General features: G+C 43.2%; 1 protein-coding gene across 1 annotated transcript in view; it reads right to left on the bottom strand.

Moving 5' to 3' along the window:
* Positions 1-5,757, bottom strand: part of HECTD2 (HECT domain E3 ubiquitin protein ligase 2) — a 73,949-nt gene extending 68,192 nt beyond the window's left edge. Inside the window, exon 1 of the mRNA XM_025273811.3 lies at positions 5,488-5,757. Within this exon, the coding sequence (XP_025129596.3) occupies positions 5,488-5,625 (138 nt within the window). The 5' untranslated portion in view covers positions 5,626-5,757. The remainder of the gene's footprint in view (positions 1-5,487) is intronic.
* Positions 5,758-17,194: the final 11,437 nt, after the last annotated feature.

Raw genomic sequence — 17,194 nt, 5'->3', positions numbered from 1 at the left:
GATACATATTTCTCTCCTAAATAGTTCTATCTCTAGTAACAAAGTTTTGAACAAATTTGTCACTGGACCACATCCTCTTTTCTGATCTAAGAAATACTGCTATAGGTGGGGGGGTCTCTGAACCACACGGACCCTGACCACAGACAGAGAGTACATGGAAAAAGAGCATGGGTTTTTTTTTTTTTTTTGAGTCAGAAAAGTCTCAGCTGAAACCGAGTTCTGCCCCCTTACCAGCCATTTTACCCTCTGGCAAGGTATATTATATGTAACCTGACTCTAAGATTCCTATCTGTGTGGAACTGGGAACAGAATCTTCCTCATGATTAGAATGATCAAGTGGTTAGTGATGAATTTTGGTTGAACTAAGTGACGAGATGAGAGACATGAGAAGGTACTAAATAAAGAGTAGCAATAGTTTGTATTATTTATATGTATTTCATCTATGGATACATGATATACCTGTGGTTTATTAAATTGCTTAAGACATCTTCACTACAACAACCTCTACTCTTCCCTATCTCAACTCTTGTTGAGAAAGGTACAAGATTTCCCAAAAATAAGACTCTTCCAAACACCTAGATGGCCAAGTTTTATCAAAGTTCACACATACATATGTTTATTTGGAATGCTGTTGGCTGGACTGCCTTTTTATGTAAATGTTTTCCTCTGAGAGAATTCATCTGCAAACTCTAGAATTCTTTTCCTTTATCAATCTTCCTTCTCTTTCATGCCACTAGATTCCACTTTGTAGGGATTCTTCCATCTCTTACACCTTATCACATGGCCATGACCCTAGTGGATGCTCCATCTCTTGTATGAACTGCAAAGCTCCTTCCTTGCCCTCTTTCTCCTCCCTCCTCCAGTCTAACTACCTCTAATCACTTCCACTAATTTCATTCTGTTGTTCTTTTATTTAAGAAACTCCAATGGTTTCCCGTGAGGCACAGAAAAAAAAAAGTCCCAACTTCCCTGCCTGCTGATCTGGTCCAGCCCCCATGCAATCTCATTTACCTCCCACAAGTTGCCAGCATGCTTCCATTGGCTTGACTTTATTACTCCCTAATTCTTCCCTTTAAGCCTTGTTCACGTTCTTTTCCCACTTGCTTTTGCCCATCCAAATCCTATCACCCTTCAATGGCCAGCCAGCTTAAATAATTACCGCTGCTTAAAGGCCTTTCTTCACAGTTCTGCACGCACTGATTTCCTTTCTCTGATCTCCTAGAGCGCAAATTGTTTCTAGGGCACATGGTGGCTTTTACACATTGCTTTGCTTTGTTGGGTTTTCCTGTGTTAGCTCTGCCTACCCTGAGGCAGGAATCTATTTTTCTTTTTTAAACTTTGCGTTTTCTGTAGCATCTAGCCCAAAGCTAAACATAATAGAGGTTCAATAACTGGTAGTTACATTGTGGCCCAGCGGATCCATCAAGCCAGGTGACACACCCCTGATAGAACCTGTACAAACTTCTCATTTTTATTACTGGACTTCCTACCAAATCCTCTCCACATACCTCAAGACTTGCTCTCGCCTTCCCCCTACTTGACAAATCTCCTGACCTTCACTGCGGGCAAACTTTCCCTTTCCATCCTAAACTGATTTCCTCCATTTCCCTTCACTGCCCTGACCTAAGTAAAGTCCAGCTCTTTCTTTCGGAGAAGGCAATGGCACCCAACTCCAGTACTCTTGCCTGGAAAATCCCATGGATGGAGGAGCCTGGTAGGCTGCAGTCCATGGGGTCACAAAGAGTCGGACAGACTGAGCGAGTTCACTTTCAATTTTCACTTTCATGCATTGGAGAAGGCAATGGCAACCCACTCCAGTGTTCTCGCCTGGAGAATGCCAGGGATGGGGGAGCCTGGTGGGCTGCCGTCTATGGGGTTGCACAGAGTCAGACACGACTGAAGTGACTTAGCAGCAGCAGCTCTTTCTTGAACCCACTTCATTTTTCATAAACCTATGCCATGGAGAGTCTCCCCTTCTCTTCTCACCTGATTTAAATGAAGTAGACACACTCATCTTCACTCATCACTATTATTTGCTCCTCTTTTGACCCTTTTCTCCTTCCCTATTCACCAATTTTTTCTAACTTCCATATTACATCAGCAACTAATTTATAATATTCTTCTCCAGTCCAATCTGTCAACTTCAGTAAATACTCACATCATCAGTCCTTCATATTTATTTTCTACTCCCCCTAGCTCTCTGGGCCTGCATCACTTCTCCACAGCAGCAAAGCCAAACTCCAAACACTGACAGGCTTCTGAGGGCTCTATCTTGGGCCCTTGAGCCACTCTAACGAGGAACCACTTTAACTGCCATTTCTCTCAATTCCCCAAACTACACCTGATTTCTGGTGTGCCTCATTCACTTAACCCATACCTTTTACTATTCCATTTCAAATGCTGCTCCATAAACTAAGCAGACTTGGGGCAGTGTAGTTAAAATACAGACTCCAAGGAACTTTTAATTCAGTACACAGAACATCAATTTTCAATCTTTGCTACACCTGGGAATTTAAAAAAAAAAAGTAGTTGCCTGAGCCCCACTCCCAGAATTGATCTAACTGGCCTGCATCTGGGCCTGAGCAATGATGGCTTCAAAAGTTCCCATTCGCCCGTGCAGCAGCAGTTGAGAACCGGTGAGCAAAGGTGAGATCTAGGAACCTGGACTTCACCAAGCTACCAAGGGATCCGTGGTCAGTCAGGTTTGTGTGTTAGGCACTTCCTGGCTGGAATGGACTTCCTGCATGCTTAGGAAGTTGTAGGATCAATCATGTTAGGGTTGTTTTTCCAGCACCGTCAATCCCACTTCTGCACCTTTAAAAAAAAAATTTCTGCAATACAGTCCCAACTCTTCAAGTGTAATCAGGGTCATCAGAACCTGGCTTTCTACTTATTTTAGGGAGCTGTCACTCTAAATTATTTCCAAACTCTCATAAAAATGTAATACGGTGATTTTTGGAAAATGTCAGTACTGTAAGGTTACAGTAATTGAGTCATAAACTCAATCAACAGAGACAGAGCTGTTAACCTGGGGCAAAAAGTAGGCATCACTAAAATAGCTCAAAAAGATAAGTTATTGATAGTACTCAGCTTCCTAAGCAAACCTCCAGAAGCTCTATTTGATCTACATGGAGGCTAAAAAAGAACCAAGCAGGCCACAAGCTGTCTTTCCCTGTCCCCCACACCAAGGCTTTCCCATCTATACTGGTGAGCTTGGACGTCATCCAGGCTGCCTGGCTTTCTCATCCTCAGGAGGATCAAGCGCACATTTTCTTGACTAAGGCTTTTCACTGCTATCACTCAGAATTCCAGCTCTAGAAATCTCTCTTTAACAAATACACACCAAGTATCTTAATTACTGGCTAAGTTTCTCTATCCTCCCCCTTGCTCTCCTAACTCTTGCTGCAAAACCTGAGAACTCCTTTTCTCTCCTGACGTGACTCAAAACCTCAGTGCTAATGATGAACTCTATCATTTCAAAGAGTCGGAAATTCTGAATGTCATTAAAAAACAAAATCCTGTCATTAAAACAAACAAAAAAACAATGTTACCAACTCTGCTTGTAAGGCACCAGAAATTGCCTTCAAAAATCTCAAGTCTTCATTCTTATCCTCTTCTAATTTAACCTATGTTTTTTCAAGGTTTTATTCAAGATCTTAAAAAACTTTTTGAACTCTGTTCTTCTGTCTGTCCAGCAGTACAAGCCCATATTCCTTTATTCACACTTATGAAATCCTCTAAGCTCTTAATACTGAAAGAACTTATTTGGTAATTAAACACGTACCTGAACTGAACTTTTTGACAATCCAACCTGAGCTGAACTGATAGGAAGCTACCGATAGACCTTATCTCATTTAGTGTGAACAACCCAAACTTTTCACTGCAGAGTTATTAGTATGCTTAATTATGAGGAACTGGCCAGGACCCCACTGTGGATAGTATACATGATACATATAAATTAACTTTCTAAAATCCAAAGAACTCTCAATTTCAAAGCCCCAAGGTTTCAGATAATAGTCTGTAGACCTATGTCCACACTGTATCAATTTCTCCAAGTTTTTATCCCAAGCCTTCGATTTTTCAATTACACAGAAATAAATAAGTTTTGGGGAGCGTCCTTACTTGAGGACCTAAACCCATTAACACAACTGTTAGTATAAGTGTGCATGCATTCATTGTTTTAAACTGACTTAGAAATAAACTGCTGAAATACTATTTGCCAGTTAAAAACATCCCAGATAAGCTCCAAAAGCCCAGGAAATCAACAGCAAGAACTGGGTCTATAAGCAGCTGAATGACAAATTCCTTCAAAGCATTTCCCAAAGTAATTTCTACCTGCAACTCCAATTTACCAATCAACTGTAGTAATTTTTTTAAGTGTCTTTTTATCACTGTCTACACTTTGCTGTGATTTAAAGTATGATGCTCGTTCTAACAATTTTCAGTTATCACAATCCTTAGACATTTTCCAAAAACCTACTGAATCAAACGTTATTTCTATAACATTTTAAATTAGAGTTAGCTATTTTAGTAAGTTCTTAGTCATTTAAGAGGGAGGTTTTAGGAAATGAATTGCAACCAGGAATAAGGAAAATGTATCATGTTCTCTAAACTTTTACTATTTTGTCAACACAGGCTGCATAAATCATGCTCTTTAAATGTACTGAAGTTTCAAGAAGTATATAAATATGGGATCAAATAAAAAATCTTAAAAATTAGAGGTTAATTTTGTGTGTGTGTGCGCTCCAAAGTAAACAGTCATAACCACCAGTAAAAGTAGGGAAGAGGGGCTGTCCCATTACATCATCTGGCAATCTGTAGTTTGAAGCCTGAAAGCGCTCTCCAAATAATCCTTAAGAAAATCCAGCTGGGAAATCATCCCCGAGAAGCTTAGATCCCTTGAGTTTAAATATAAGGTTAAAAAAGCTTCCCCACCTTACGTCACATGTCTGTACCATATGAAAAAGAAAACCCATCACCGAGGCATCTACCTCCCACTATCCTGACAGCAACCGAAAGGTCACAATTAAGTGGAAACTCGCCTCAGAGCCTGTTCAATCTGAAGGGGGAACGGAAAGAAAAAGCGAGGAAAAGGGGAGAAATCTTCGCTCTCCCACGGCAGGCAGACGGCTCAGCGGAAAACCCACTCCCGCTTGCTTGACACCTTATCCTCATCCAAGAGACGATGGACTCCAAAATGCTGGTCATTTCCTTAGAAAAAGAGGGAAGCCCCCAAACCAGAAAATGACCGAAAACAGCCAGCTGACTCGGCCACCCCGGCATTCCCCGAGGGTGGAAGGTGCAGCTCGAGAAATGATCACGGCTGTCCTCGAGACACAACTCGATTTCAGCCCGAGGAAGGGCAGCCTGAGCGCTTCTCCCCGGGCGGGTCCGGGGCTCCCTGGAGGAGAAGCGGGTCCCCGGGCGCCCCTCGCCCCCCTCGCGACCGGCCGTCGGGGCGCCCCGCGGCCCCCGCCCGGCACCTACCGCAGGGGCACTGGCTCCCGCCGACACGATGGGCGGCAGCTTCTCACGCTCCGGTTCCTTCCCTTTCTTCTCCTCCGGCGCAGTCGCCGCCACCGCCGGCGGCGCGGCGGGCGAGGGCACCCGTTCCGCTTCACTCATGTCGGGCCGGGCGGCTAGAGCGCGAGGCGGCGGCAGCGGCGGCGGCGGCGGCCAGGCTGCTGCTGGGGTTGGCGCTGCTGCCGCCGCGGCCGCGAGAGGGCTCTGGGCCACCGCGTCCAGCCTCCGCCGCCGCTCCGCCCCCGCCCGCGCCCGCGCCCGCGCCCGCGCCGCGGCCTCGCGCTCGCGCCGCGCGCGCGCCCGGATGCCCCGCCCCGCCCCCGCCCCCGCCCCCGCCCGCGCTCGCTGGGCCCGCCAGCCCGCGGCTCCGGCCAGCTCCTCGCCTCTGTCGCCTCCTCCCCGCCCCCGCCTCGGCTCACAGGTAGCGGGGCCCGGGCGCTGGCCACTGCCACCCTTGCCAACCCCGGGGGCCTGGAGAGGAGGCGCCGCAGCCGGGCCGCCATGTTGTTTGCCGACCGTCGCCCGAACCGGCGAGGAGGGGGTCGGGACTAGAGAGTCGGTACCCTGGGGGACAAGGCGAAGCCAGCAAAGGTCGCGCGGGGATAGAGCGTTCCGGAATGGCTTCTGTGGGGCGGGGCGAGCGCAGCAGCCTCCTCTGCACCGACGGCCCTGACTTGGAGCGCCTAGACCCGCGGGAGGATTTTTCCTCTCCAGCGCCTGCAAAACCGTCGCCTTCGGGCCGCTGCTTGTCCCTGCCACCCCTGCCCGCCCGCCCGCTTGCTCCAAGAGCGAGGTCTCGAGCCTGGGCGTCCTCAGGAGACAACCTTCCTTTTTATAGTCGACCGACCCTTTGTAGATGCCCCAAGAGCCCCCATCTACAAAGGAAAAGGCTGAGGTGGGGAGAGGGGAAGTGAGACGCCGTGGGCTCCACCTTCCCCACCGCAGGGCGGGACGGCCAGGCCACACTTTCCATTCCTGTTCTTCCCGTCCCTACTTGGACTGCCAAATCCGCCTCTCCCTTCCCGTCCCCACGCGCCTACATCTCGCTCTCTCCCCGCATCTCTTTGCTGCCTCCTATCCCTTCCTTGTTCGTTTCCTTTTATAAGTTGCAGATGGACAGACCCAAACTCCGCTGCATAATCCTTAATGTCAGATCGTTAATATGGGTGCGAACTTGAAAAGTGAGGAGGAAAGCTTTTAATCATGATATTAAACCATCCCCCATTCCCACCCCCACGACCAAACCACACAGACATTTCCTTTCCTTTCCGCCCCCTCCTTTTCCTTTTCTCAGTCTACTGGAGCTGCGGAGACACCTGCTGATCTAAGGGAAAGGAGAGTAAGAATGTGCTGCATCGTCTATTAAAAACAGGGAATTCTTGACAGTCACATCTCTACATTTCTCGGTAGCGGCTTTGTTCTTTTACTTGAGGATGAGTGAATTTTCAAATCATGGGTACCTAGATCCAAATAACTAAAAATATCTCTGAAACATGTTTGGGAGGATGTTTGGGTTATCTGTTATTTTACATAATTCGGAATTATTAGCATAACTGAGTACTAGTTATAGTGCACCATGAAACGAGGTTGCATGTTTTTTCCTTCAAACCCAGAGTTTGTAACAAACAGATCTGAAGTAAACCATGTAATGACTATAATAATTAGTATTCAGATTGCCTTTTATATTATAAATTCCGACTTTCATTTATAGAAGGGCTTTCTGGTTTTAATATAGTTGGCAAAAAGTATTTCACTGCTAATTAGTCTTGGAGGGAAAATGACACGGACACACATTACTTTGAAGCATTCTATTTTTCTTGAATTCTTCTTTAGGATTTGCATTTCTTCTCAAACCTATGAAATATTCACCCTATAGGAGGAATATATAATTATTTCCTACTTTTAGCAGGTCATTGTTCTGATCTTTTGATACAGCAGCAACTGAAATATTATAAATGGAAGGCTTTAACTGCAGTTCAAGATAGTCTATGCTGCCAAGCTATATTGATAGAACAAATTGTTAAGTTGCTAAGTCTGACTTTTTGCGACCTCATGGACTGAGGCAGGCCAGACTCCTTGTCCTTCACTATCTCCCAGAGTTTGCTCTAATTCATATACATTGAGTCGATGATGCTATCTAACCATCTCATCCTCTGTTGTCCCCTTCTCCTGCCCCCAGTCTTTCCCAGCATCAGGATCTTTTGATGGTTAGCCAGTGAGTCAGCTCTTCGCATCTGGTGGCCATAGTATTGGAGCTTCAGTATCAGTCCTTCCAGTGAATATTCAAGATTGATTTCCTTTAGGACTGACTGGTTTGATCTTGCAGTCCAAGGGACTCTCAAGAGTCTTCTCCAGCACAATTCAAAAGCATCAGTTCTTCTTTGGCACTCAGCTTTCTTTATGATCCAACTCTCATATCCATACATGACTACTGGAAAAACCATAGCTTTAACTATATGGGCCTTAGTTGGCACAGTGATGTTTCTGCTTTTAATCACACTGTCTAGGTTTGTCATAGCTTTCCTTCCAAGGAGCAAACGTCTTTTAATTTCATGGCTGCTGATAGAACAAATACTAGGGGAAAATAACAAAATCTGCCTTCCATATCCACAGGCTCAGCCTCTGTGTATCAAAAATACTCGAAAGAAATTTTTTTAGGAAGTTCCGTAAAGCAAAACTTGAATTTTCCACCAAATGTTTATATAGCATTTACATTGTATTAGGTATTATAAGTAATCTAGAGACAATTGAAAGTACGTGAGACCATATATGTAGGTTAAATGCAAATACAATGCCATTTTACAAGGGACTTGAGGATCCTTGGACTTTGGTATCCAGGGGGACCTGGAAACAATCCCTCTTGGATAGAATGAACAATTGTATCTTTTGCTATCCTTTTAAACTAGATTTAGTAATTTGTGATTAAAATGCTTGGAAGAGAAACCAGTTGAATTATAGGCCTTATGCTTTCTCTTTTCATGTGTGAGACTAAATAGAAGTTTGTCTGTACATGTAGTCACATTCAATAGAACAAATGCTTCAATATTGGCAAAACAAGGCAAATCAGAAATTGTAATTTCTGCTACTGTGCCAGAATAGATAATCCACTTCTAAACAAGTATGCTGATTAATTCACCTGGAAGTTACATTCTCCCCCCCAACCCCCTGCAAAAAAGAAGAGGTAATTCATTGATGTTTTCTTTTACTTCCTGTTAAATACATTGCTCTCAATACTCCACCCTATCCTTTCATCATCTACATGCGCTCCAGAATGGAGAGTGGGAGAGGGATTTCTGGAATGCTGCAGAGTGATGACTCCAGTGGGCTGGGGGAACAGAGTCCTAACGGCCACCAAGACACGTCTGAAGGCCCAGGTAGGAGTGAGAGATCGTGGTACAGGACACACAGAGTGTTCCGGTTGCTCTGTACAGAAGTGTGAAAAAGATGCTTTTCAACCCTGCCAAGCGTTAACAAAAAGCCCAACTGTGGTGGCATCTAAGTTCAAACTCGTTAGCCCAGGAAAACTTGGCAGTGAAGCAGGCGAAACATTCACCTTCCTAAGTCCAGATGGAAAACATGAGCTGATTCATCATACCTGTGGGGTATAAGAGTTTGGGAGTGGGGTGGGGAACTTAGAGAACGGGTTATTTCTGTGAAAGCAAAAACAAAACTACAAGGTAATTAAAAGATCTAAATTATAGGTAACATTCTACTGTAATTGTATACAGTGGTACTAATCTAGTGAACAGTAGCACAGTAAGTTCTGAAAGTTTGGTTCAGTTCAGTCACACAGTCGTGTCTGACTCTATGTGACCCCATGGACTGCAGCACACCAGGGTTCCCTGTTCATCACTTACTCCCGGAGCTTGCTCAAACTCATGTCCACTGAGTCAGTGAAGCAATCCAACCATCTCATTGTCTATCGCCCCCTTCTGCATTCAGTCTTTCCTGAATCAGGGTTTTTTCCAATGAGTCAGTTCTTCACAGCAGGAGGCCAAAGTATTGGAGTTTCAGCTTCAACATCAGTCCTTCCAATGAATATTCAGGGTTGATTACCTTTAGGATTGACTGGTTTGATCTCTTTGCAGTCCAAGGGACTCTCAAGAGTCTTCTCCAACACCACAGTTCAAAAGCATCAATTCTTTGGCACTCAGCTTTCTTTATAATCCAACTCTCATATCCATACATGACTACTGGAAAAACCATAGCTTTGACAAGGCGGACAGTTGTTGGTGAAGTAATGTCTCTGCTTTTTAATATGCTGTCTAGGTTGGTCATGACTTCTTCCAAGGAGCAGCCTCTTTTAATTTCATGGCTGCAGTCACCATCTGCAGTGATTTTGGACCCCAAGAAAATAAAGTCTCTCACTGATTCCATTGTTTCCCCATCTACTTGCCATGAAGTGATGGGGCTGGATTACATGATCTTAGTTTTCTGAATGTTGAGTTTTAAACCAACTTTTCACTCTCCTCTTTCACTATCGTTAAGAGGCTCTTTAGTTCTTTGCTTTCTGCCATAAGGGTGGTGTCATCTGCATATCTGAGGTTATTGATATTTCTACCAGGAATCTTGATTTCAGCTTGTGCTTCATCCAACCCAGCATTTTGCATGTTGTATTCTGAATATGTTAAATTAGCAGATTGACAATATACAGCCTTGAGGTACTTATTTCCCAATTTGGAACCAGTCCATTGTTCCATGTCCGGTTCTAATTGTTGCTTCTTGACCTGCATACAGATTTCTCAGGAGACAGGTAAGGTGGTCTGGTATTCCCATCTCTTGAAGAATTTTCCAGTTTGTTGTGATCCACACAGTCAAAGTCTTTGGTATAGTCATAAAGCAGTAGTAGATGTTTTTCTGGAACTCTTTTGCTTTTTCTATAATCCAAGGGTTGTTGGCAATTCAATCTCTGGTTCCTCTGCCTTTTCTAAATCCACCTTGAATATCTGGTAGTTCTTGGTTCATGAACTGTTGAAACCTCACATGGAGAATTTTGAGCTTTACTTTGCTAGCATGTGAAATGAGTGCAATTGTGTGGTAGTTTGAGCATTCTTTGGCTTTGCCTTTCTTTGGGATTGGAATGAAAACTGACCTTTCCCAGTCCTGTGGCCACTGCTGAGTTTTCCATATTTGCTAGCATAATGAGTGCAGCACTTTCACAGCATCATCTTTTAGGATTTGAAATAGCTCAGCTGGAATTCCATCACCTTCACTAGCTTTGTAGTGATGCTTCCTAAGGCCCACTTGACTTCTGACTCCAGTATGTCTGGCTCTAGGTGAGTGATCACAGCATCGTGATCATCTGGGTCATGAAGATCTTTTTTATATAGTTCTTCTATGTATTCTTGCATTGCTTCTTAATATCTTATACTTCTGTTAGGTCCATACCATTTCTGTCCTTTATTGTGCCCATCTTTGCATGAAATGTTTCCTTGGTATCTCTAATTTTCTTGTAGAGATCTCTCGTCTTTCCCATTCTATTGTTTTCTTCTAATTCTTTGCATTGATCACTGAGGAAGGCTTTCTTATCTCTCCTTGCTAGTCAGTTATGGTTATGCTATGACAGTTTGGTTAAAAGTGGTTTATAACTAACTAACGCCTTAATTATGTAAGATAAAGTTATGAATTAGTGAGGGCTTCCATGATAGCTCAGTTGGTAAAGACTCCATGTGCAATAAAGGAGACCCCAGTTTGATTCCTGGGTTGGGAAGATCCTCTGGAGAAGGGATAGGCTACCCACTCCAGTATTCTTGGGCTTCCCTGGTGGCTTAGCTGGTAAAGAATCCACCTGCAGTGTGGGAGATCTGGGTTCGATCCCTGGGTTGAGAAGATCCCCTGGAGAAGGGAAAGCCTATGCACTCCAGTATTCTGGCCTGGAGAATTCCATGGACTGTATAGTCTTTCGGGTTGCAAAGAGTCAGACACAACTGAGCGACTTTAACTTTCATGAATTGGTGAAGATTTTTAAAAACTTCTTTTTCACATTTCAACTGCATGTTGTTCTGAAGTACTAGACTTGGAGAAATGAACTTATTTTAGCCATGTTGATATTGTTAAAAAAACATTGTTAGAACTCTTCCTTAGATTTAATCACTGTGACTTTTAAAGATTATTTTAAAGAATAATTTTGGTTTATTAAATGAACAATACATTATCATTACAGGAAAAGTTATAAAATACAGTTTAGCAAAATGAAGAAAATAAACTCTGGATCCTTCTCAACTTCAATAGTGGCTAAGACCTTGGAATGTATCTTTATAAAATATCCTGTCTGTCTCCCTGCCTATCTGTCTACACACACACACTGTGTTTCTTTCTTTGTTTTTATGAAAACAGAACATCCTGAAATACTGTTTTGAACATGTGTACCTCATTCTTCAAAATACCCACAGTGGTGTTGTAAATCTATCCTCAGAGGATGAAGTTTTAAAAATTACTCACTGTTAAGGAGGGCCAAGACTGAGGGAAAGAGTGAATGATGATCAAGCTTTATATTTTGAATCTGACCTCTCTTGAATCTATTCTTTCTATCTGAATTCTCTTGTCCATTGACCTAGTCAATCCTTTAACATCTCTAACCCAAAATATTAACATAGTTTTCAAACAGGTCTTGCCCTCAATGTTTTACCTGCTCCTATTGCCACCAGAATGATGTTTTCAAAATATGTGACTTCTTGTCAGACCTTTCTTTAATAAAACTTTCATGATCTCTTGAAGCAAAACTCTGAAACCCATAGTAGAACATTCACCTGAATTGTTTATGATGAACTCTTTCTTAATGTCCTATGTGTGTGCTCGGTGGCTCAGTTATATCTGACTCTTTGTGACCCCATGGACTATAGCCTTCCAGGCTGCTCTGTCCAAGAGATACTCCGGGCAAGAATAATGGATTGGTTGCCATTTTCTTCTCCAGGGGATCTTCCTGACCCAGGGATTGAACTCGAATTTACTATGGCTCCTGCACTTTTAGGTGGATTCTTTACCAGTGCCCCACCTGTAATCTTATCCTTAATGTCCTAACTAGAATCAATTGTTTCTTTCTTTCTTCTTCCAGAGTGTTGTACATACTTACATTTATGTACCCAGTTACTTGTTCCCCCAATAGGTCATGACAGAGAGGAGAAGTTCATTTCAGTTCAGTTCAGTTCAGTCGCTCAGTCATGTCCAGCTCTTTGTGACCCCATGGACTACAGCATGCCAGGCCTCCATGTCTATCACCAACTCCCAGAGTTTACTCAAACTCGTGTCCATTGAGTTGGTGATGCCATCCAACCATCTCATCCTCTGTCTTCCCCTTCTCCTCCTGCCCCCAATCCCTCCCAGCATCAGGGTCTTTTCAAATGAGTCAGCTCTTTGCATCAGGTGGCCAAAGTATTGGAGTTTCAGCTTCAACATCAGTCCTTCCAATGAACACTTAGGACTGATTTCCCTTAGGATGGACTGGTTGGATCTCCTTGCAGTCCAAGGGACTCTCAAGAGTCTTCTCCAACACCACAGTTCAAAAGCATCAATTCTTCAGAGCTCAGCTTTCTTTATAGTCCAACTCTCATATCCATACATGACTACTGGAAAAGCCATAGCCTTGACTAGATGGACCTTTGTTGACAAAGTAATGTCTCTATTTTTTAATATGCTGTCTATGTTGGTCATAACTTTCCTTTCAAGGAGTCAGCATCTTTTAATTTCATGGCTGCAATCACCATCTGCAGTGATTTTGGAGCCCCCAAAAATAAAGTCTGCCACTGTTCCCACTGTTTCTCCATCTATTTGCCATGAAGTGAAGGGAGTGGATGCCATGATCTTAGTTTTCTGAATGTTGAGCTTTAAGCTGACTTTTTCACTCTCTTCTTTCACTTTCATCAATAAGCTTTTTAGTTCTTCTTCACTTTCTGCCATAAGGGTGGTATCACCTGCATGTCTGTGGTTATTGATATTTCTCCCAGCAATCTTGATTCCAGCTTGTGCTTCATCCAGCCCAGCGTTTCTCATGATGTACTCTGCATATAAGTTAAATAAGTACAGTGATAATATACAGCCTTGATGTACTCCTTTTCCTATTTGAAACCAGTCTGTTGTTCCAGTCCAGAGAGGAGAAGGGTCATGTTTAATTGTACCTTGAATCCCCACATGTAGTACACTATATGGCATGTGCTGTTGAGGCACCCAATAAACTCAGAATAAAGGAAAATAAGATGTTTTTCTTAATGTGGCTTGTAAGGTGTTATAAAAACAGTTTCCAAAGGGGAATAACAAAAATGCTTCAAGTGGAGACACACTCTTGTTTTTCTTTTTCTTTTTTAAATTGAGGTATAGTTGATTTGGACCCCACGTCCAAGGTAAGAGAAACCCAAGTAAGATGGTAGGGGTTGCCAGAGGGCATCAGAGGGCAGACACACTGAAACCATACTCACAGAAAACTAGCCAGTCTAATCACACAGACCACAGCCTTGTCTAACTCAATGAAACTAAGCCATGCCCGTGGGGCCACCCAAGACGGCGGGTCATGGTGGAGAGGTCTGACAGAATGTGGTCCACTGGAGAAGGGAATGGCAAACCACTTCAGTATTCTTGCCTTGAAAACCCCATGAACAGTATGAAAAGGAAAAATGATAGGATACTGAAAGAGGAACTCCCCAGGTTGGTAGGTGCCCAGTATGCTACCGGAAATCAGTGAAGAAATAACTCCAGAAAGAATGAAAGGATGGAGCCAAAGCAAAAACAGTACCCGGTTGTTGATGTGACAGGTGATAGAAGCAAGGTCCGATGCTGTAAAGAGCAATATTGCATAGGAACCTGGAAGGTTAGGTCCATGAATCAAGGCAAATTGGAAGTGGTCAAACAGGAGATGGCAAAAGTGAATGTCGACATTCTAGGAATCAGCGAACTAAAATGGACTGGAATGGGTGAATTTAACTCAGATGACCATTATATCTACTACTGTCGGCAGGAATCCCTCAGAAGAAATGGAGTATCCATCATAGTCAACAAAAGAGTCTGAAATGCAATACTTGGATACAATCTCAAAAACGACAGAATGATCTCTGTTCATTTCCAAGGCAAACCATTCAATATCATGGTGATCCAAGCCTATGCCCAAACCAGTAACACTGAAGAAGCTGAAGTTGAACAGTTCTATGAAGACCTACAAGGCTTTTTAGAACTAACACCCAAAAAAGATGTCCTTTTCATTATAGGGGACTGGAATGCAAAAGTAGGAAGTCAAGAAACACCTGGGGTAAAAGGCAAATTTAGCCTTGGAATACGGAATGAAGCAGGGCAAAGGTTAATAGAGTTTTGCCAAGAGAATGCACTGGTCATAGCAAACACCCTCTTCAACAACACAAGAGAAGACTCTATACATGGACATCACCAGATGGTCAACACTGAAATCAGATTGATTATATTCTTTGTAGCCAAAGATGGAGAAGCTGTATACAGGCAACAAAAACAAGACTGGGAGCTGACTGTGGCTCAGATCATGAACTCCTTATTGCCAAATTTAGACTTAAATTGAAGAAAGTAGGGAAAATCACTAGACCATTCAGGTATGACCTAAATCAAATCCCTTATGATTATACAGTAGAAGTGAGAAATAGATTTAAGGGACTAGATCTGATAGAGTGTCTGATGAACTATGCATGGAGGTTCGTGGCATTGTACAGGAGACAGGGATCAAGACCATCTCCATGGAAAAGAAATGCAACAAATCAAAATGGTTGTCTGAGGAGGCCTTACAAATAGCAGTGAAAAGGAGAGAAGTGAAAAGCAAAGGAGAAAAGGACAGAGATTCCCATTTGAATGCAGAGTTCCAAAGAATAACAAGGAGAGATAAGAAAGCCTTCCTCAGCGATCAATGCAAAGAAATAGAGGAAAACAACAGAATGGGAAAGACTAGAGACCTATTCAAGAAAATTAGAGATACCAAGGGAACATTTTATGCAAAGATGGGCTCGATAAAGGACAGAAATGGTATGGACCTAACAGAAGCAGAAGATATTAAGAAGAGGTGGCAAGAATACACAGAAGACCTGTACAAAAAAGAGCTTCACGACCTGGATAATCATGATGGTGTGATCACTGACCTAGAGCCGGACATTCTAGATTGTGAAGTCAAGTGGGCCTTAGAAAGCATCACTACGAACAAAACTAGTGGAGGTGATGGAATTCCAGTTGAGCTATTTCAAATCCTGAAAGATGATGCTGTGAAAGTGCTGCACTCTATATGCCAGCAAATTTGGAAAACTCAGCAGTGGCCACAGGACTGGAAAAGGTCAGTTTTCATTCCAATCCCAAAGAAAGGCAATGCCAAAGAATGCTCAAACTACCACACATCTCACTCACATGATAGTAAAGTAATGCTCAAAATTCTCCAAGCCAGGCTTCAGCAGTATGTGAACTGTGAACTTCCAGATGTTCAAACTGGTTTTAGAAAAGGCAGAGGAACCAGAGATCAAATTGCCAGCATCTGCTGGATCATCGAAAAAGCAAGAGAGTTCCAGAAAAACATCTATTTCTGCTTTATTGACTATGTCAAAGCCTTTCATTGTGTGGATCACAATAAACTGTGGAAAATTCTGAAAGAGATGGGAATACTAGACCACCTGACCTGCCTCTTGAGAAACCTATATGCAGGTCAGGAAGCAACAGTTAGAACTGGACATGCAACAACAGACTGATTCTACATAGGAAACGGAGTATGTCAAGGCCGTATATTGTCACCCTGCTTATTTAACTTATATGCAGAGTACATCATGAGAAACGCTGGGCTGGAGGAAGTACAAGCTGGAATCAAGATTGCCAGGAGAAATATCAATAACCTCAGATATGCAGATGACACCACCCTTATGGCAGAAAGTGAAGAGGAACTAAAAAGCCTCTTGATGAAAGTGAAAGAGGTGAGAGAAAAAGTTGGCTTAAAGCTCAACATTCAGAAAACGAAGATCATGGCATCCGGTCCCTTCACTTCATGGCAAATAGATGGAGAAACAATGGGAACAGTGACAGACTTTATTTTGGGGGGCTCCAAAATCACTGCAGATGGTGATTGCAGCCATGAAATTAAAAGACGCTTAGTCCTCGGAAGGAAAGTTATGACCAACCTAGATAGCATATTCAAAAGCAGAGACATTGCTTTGCCAACAAAGTTCCATCTAGTCAAGGCTATGGTTTTTCCAGTGGTCATGTATGGATGTGAGAGTTGGACTAGAAAGAAAGCTGAGTGCCGAAGAATTGATGCTTTTGAACTGTGGTGTTGGAGAAGACTCTTGAAAGTCCCTTGAACTGCAAGGAGATCCAACTAGTCCATGCTAAAGAGACCAGTCCTGAGTGTTCATTGAAAGGACTGATGCTGAAGCTGAAACTCCAATACTTTGGCCACATCAGAAGAGTTGATTCATTGGAAAAGACCCTGATGCTGGGAGGGATTGGGGGCAGGAGGGGAAGGGGACGACAGAGGATGAGATGGCTGGATGGCATCACCGACTCGACGCACATGAGTTTGGGTGAACTCCAGGAGTTGGTGATGGACAGGGAGGCCTGGCGTGCTGTGTTTCATTGGGTCACAAAGAGTCGGACACGACTGAGCGACTGTACTGAGCTGACAGTTGATTTACAGTATTTCAGGTGTACAGCAAAATCATTCAGTTTTCAGATTATTTTCTATTTTAAGTTA

This window comes from Bubalus bubalis, chromosome 23 (genome assembly GCF_019923935.1).
Source record: "Bubalus bubalis isolate 160015118507 breed Murrah chromosome 23, NDDB_SH_1, whole genome shotgun sequence".
NCBI classification, from domain to species: domain Eukaryota; kingdom Metazoa; phylum Chordata; class Mammalia; order Artiodactyla; family Bovidae; genus Bubalus; species Bubalus bubalis.
Note: the sequence above shows the minus strand (reverse complement) of the source record. Positions and strands in the feature narration are given on the sequence as shown.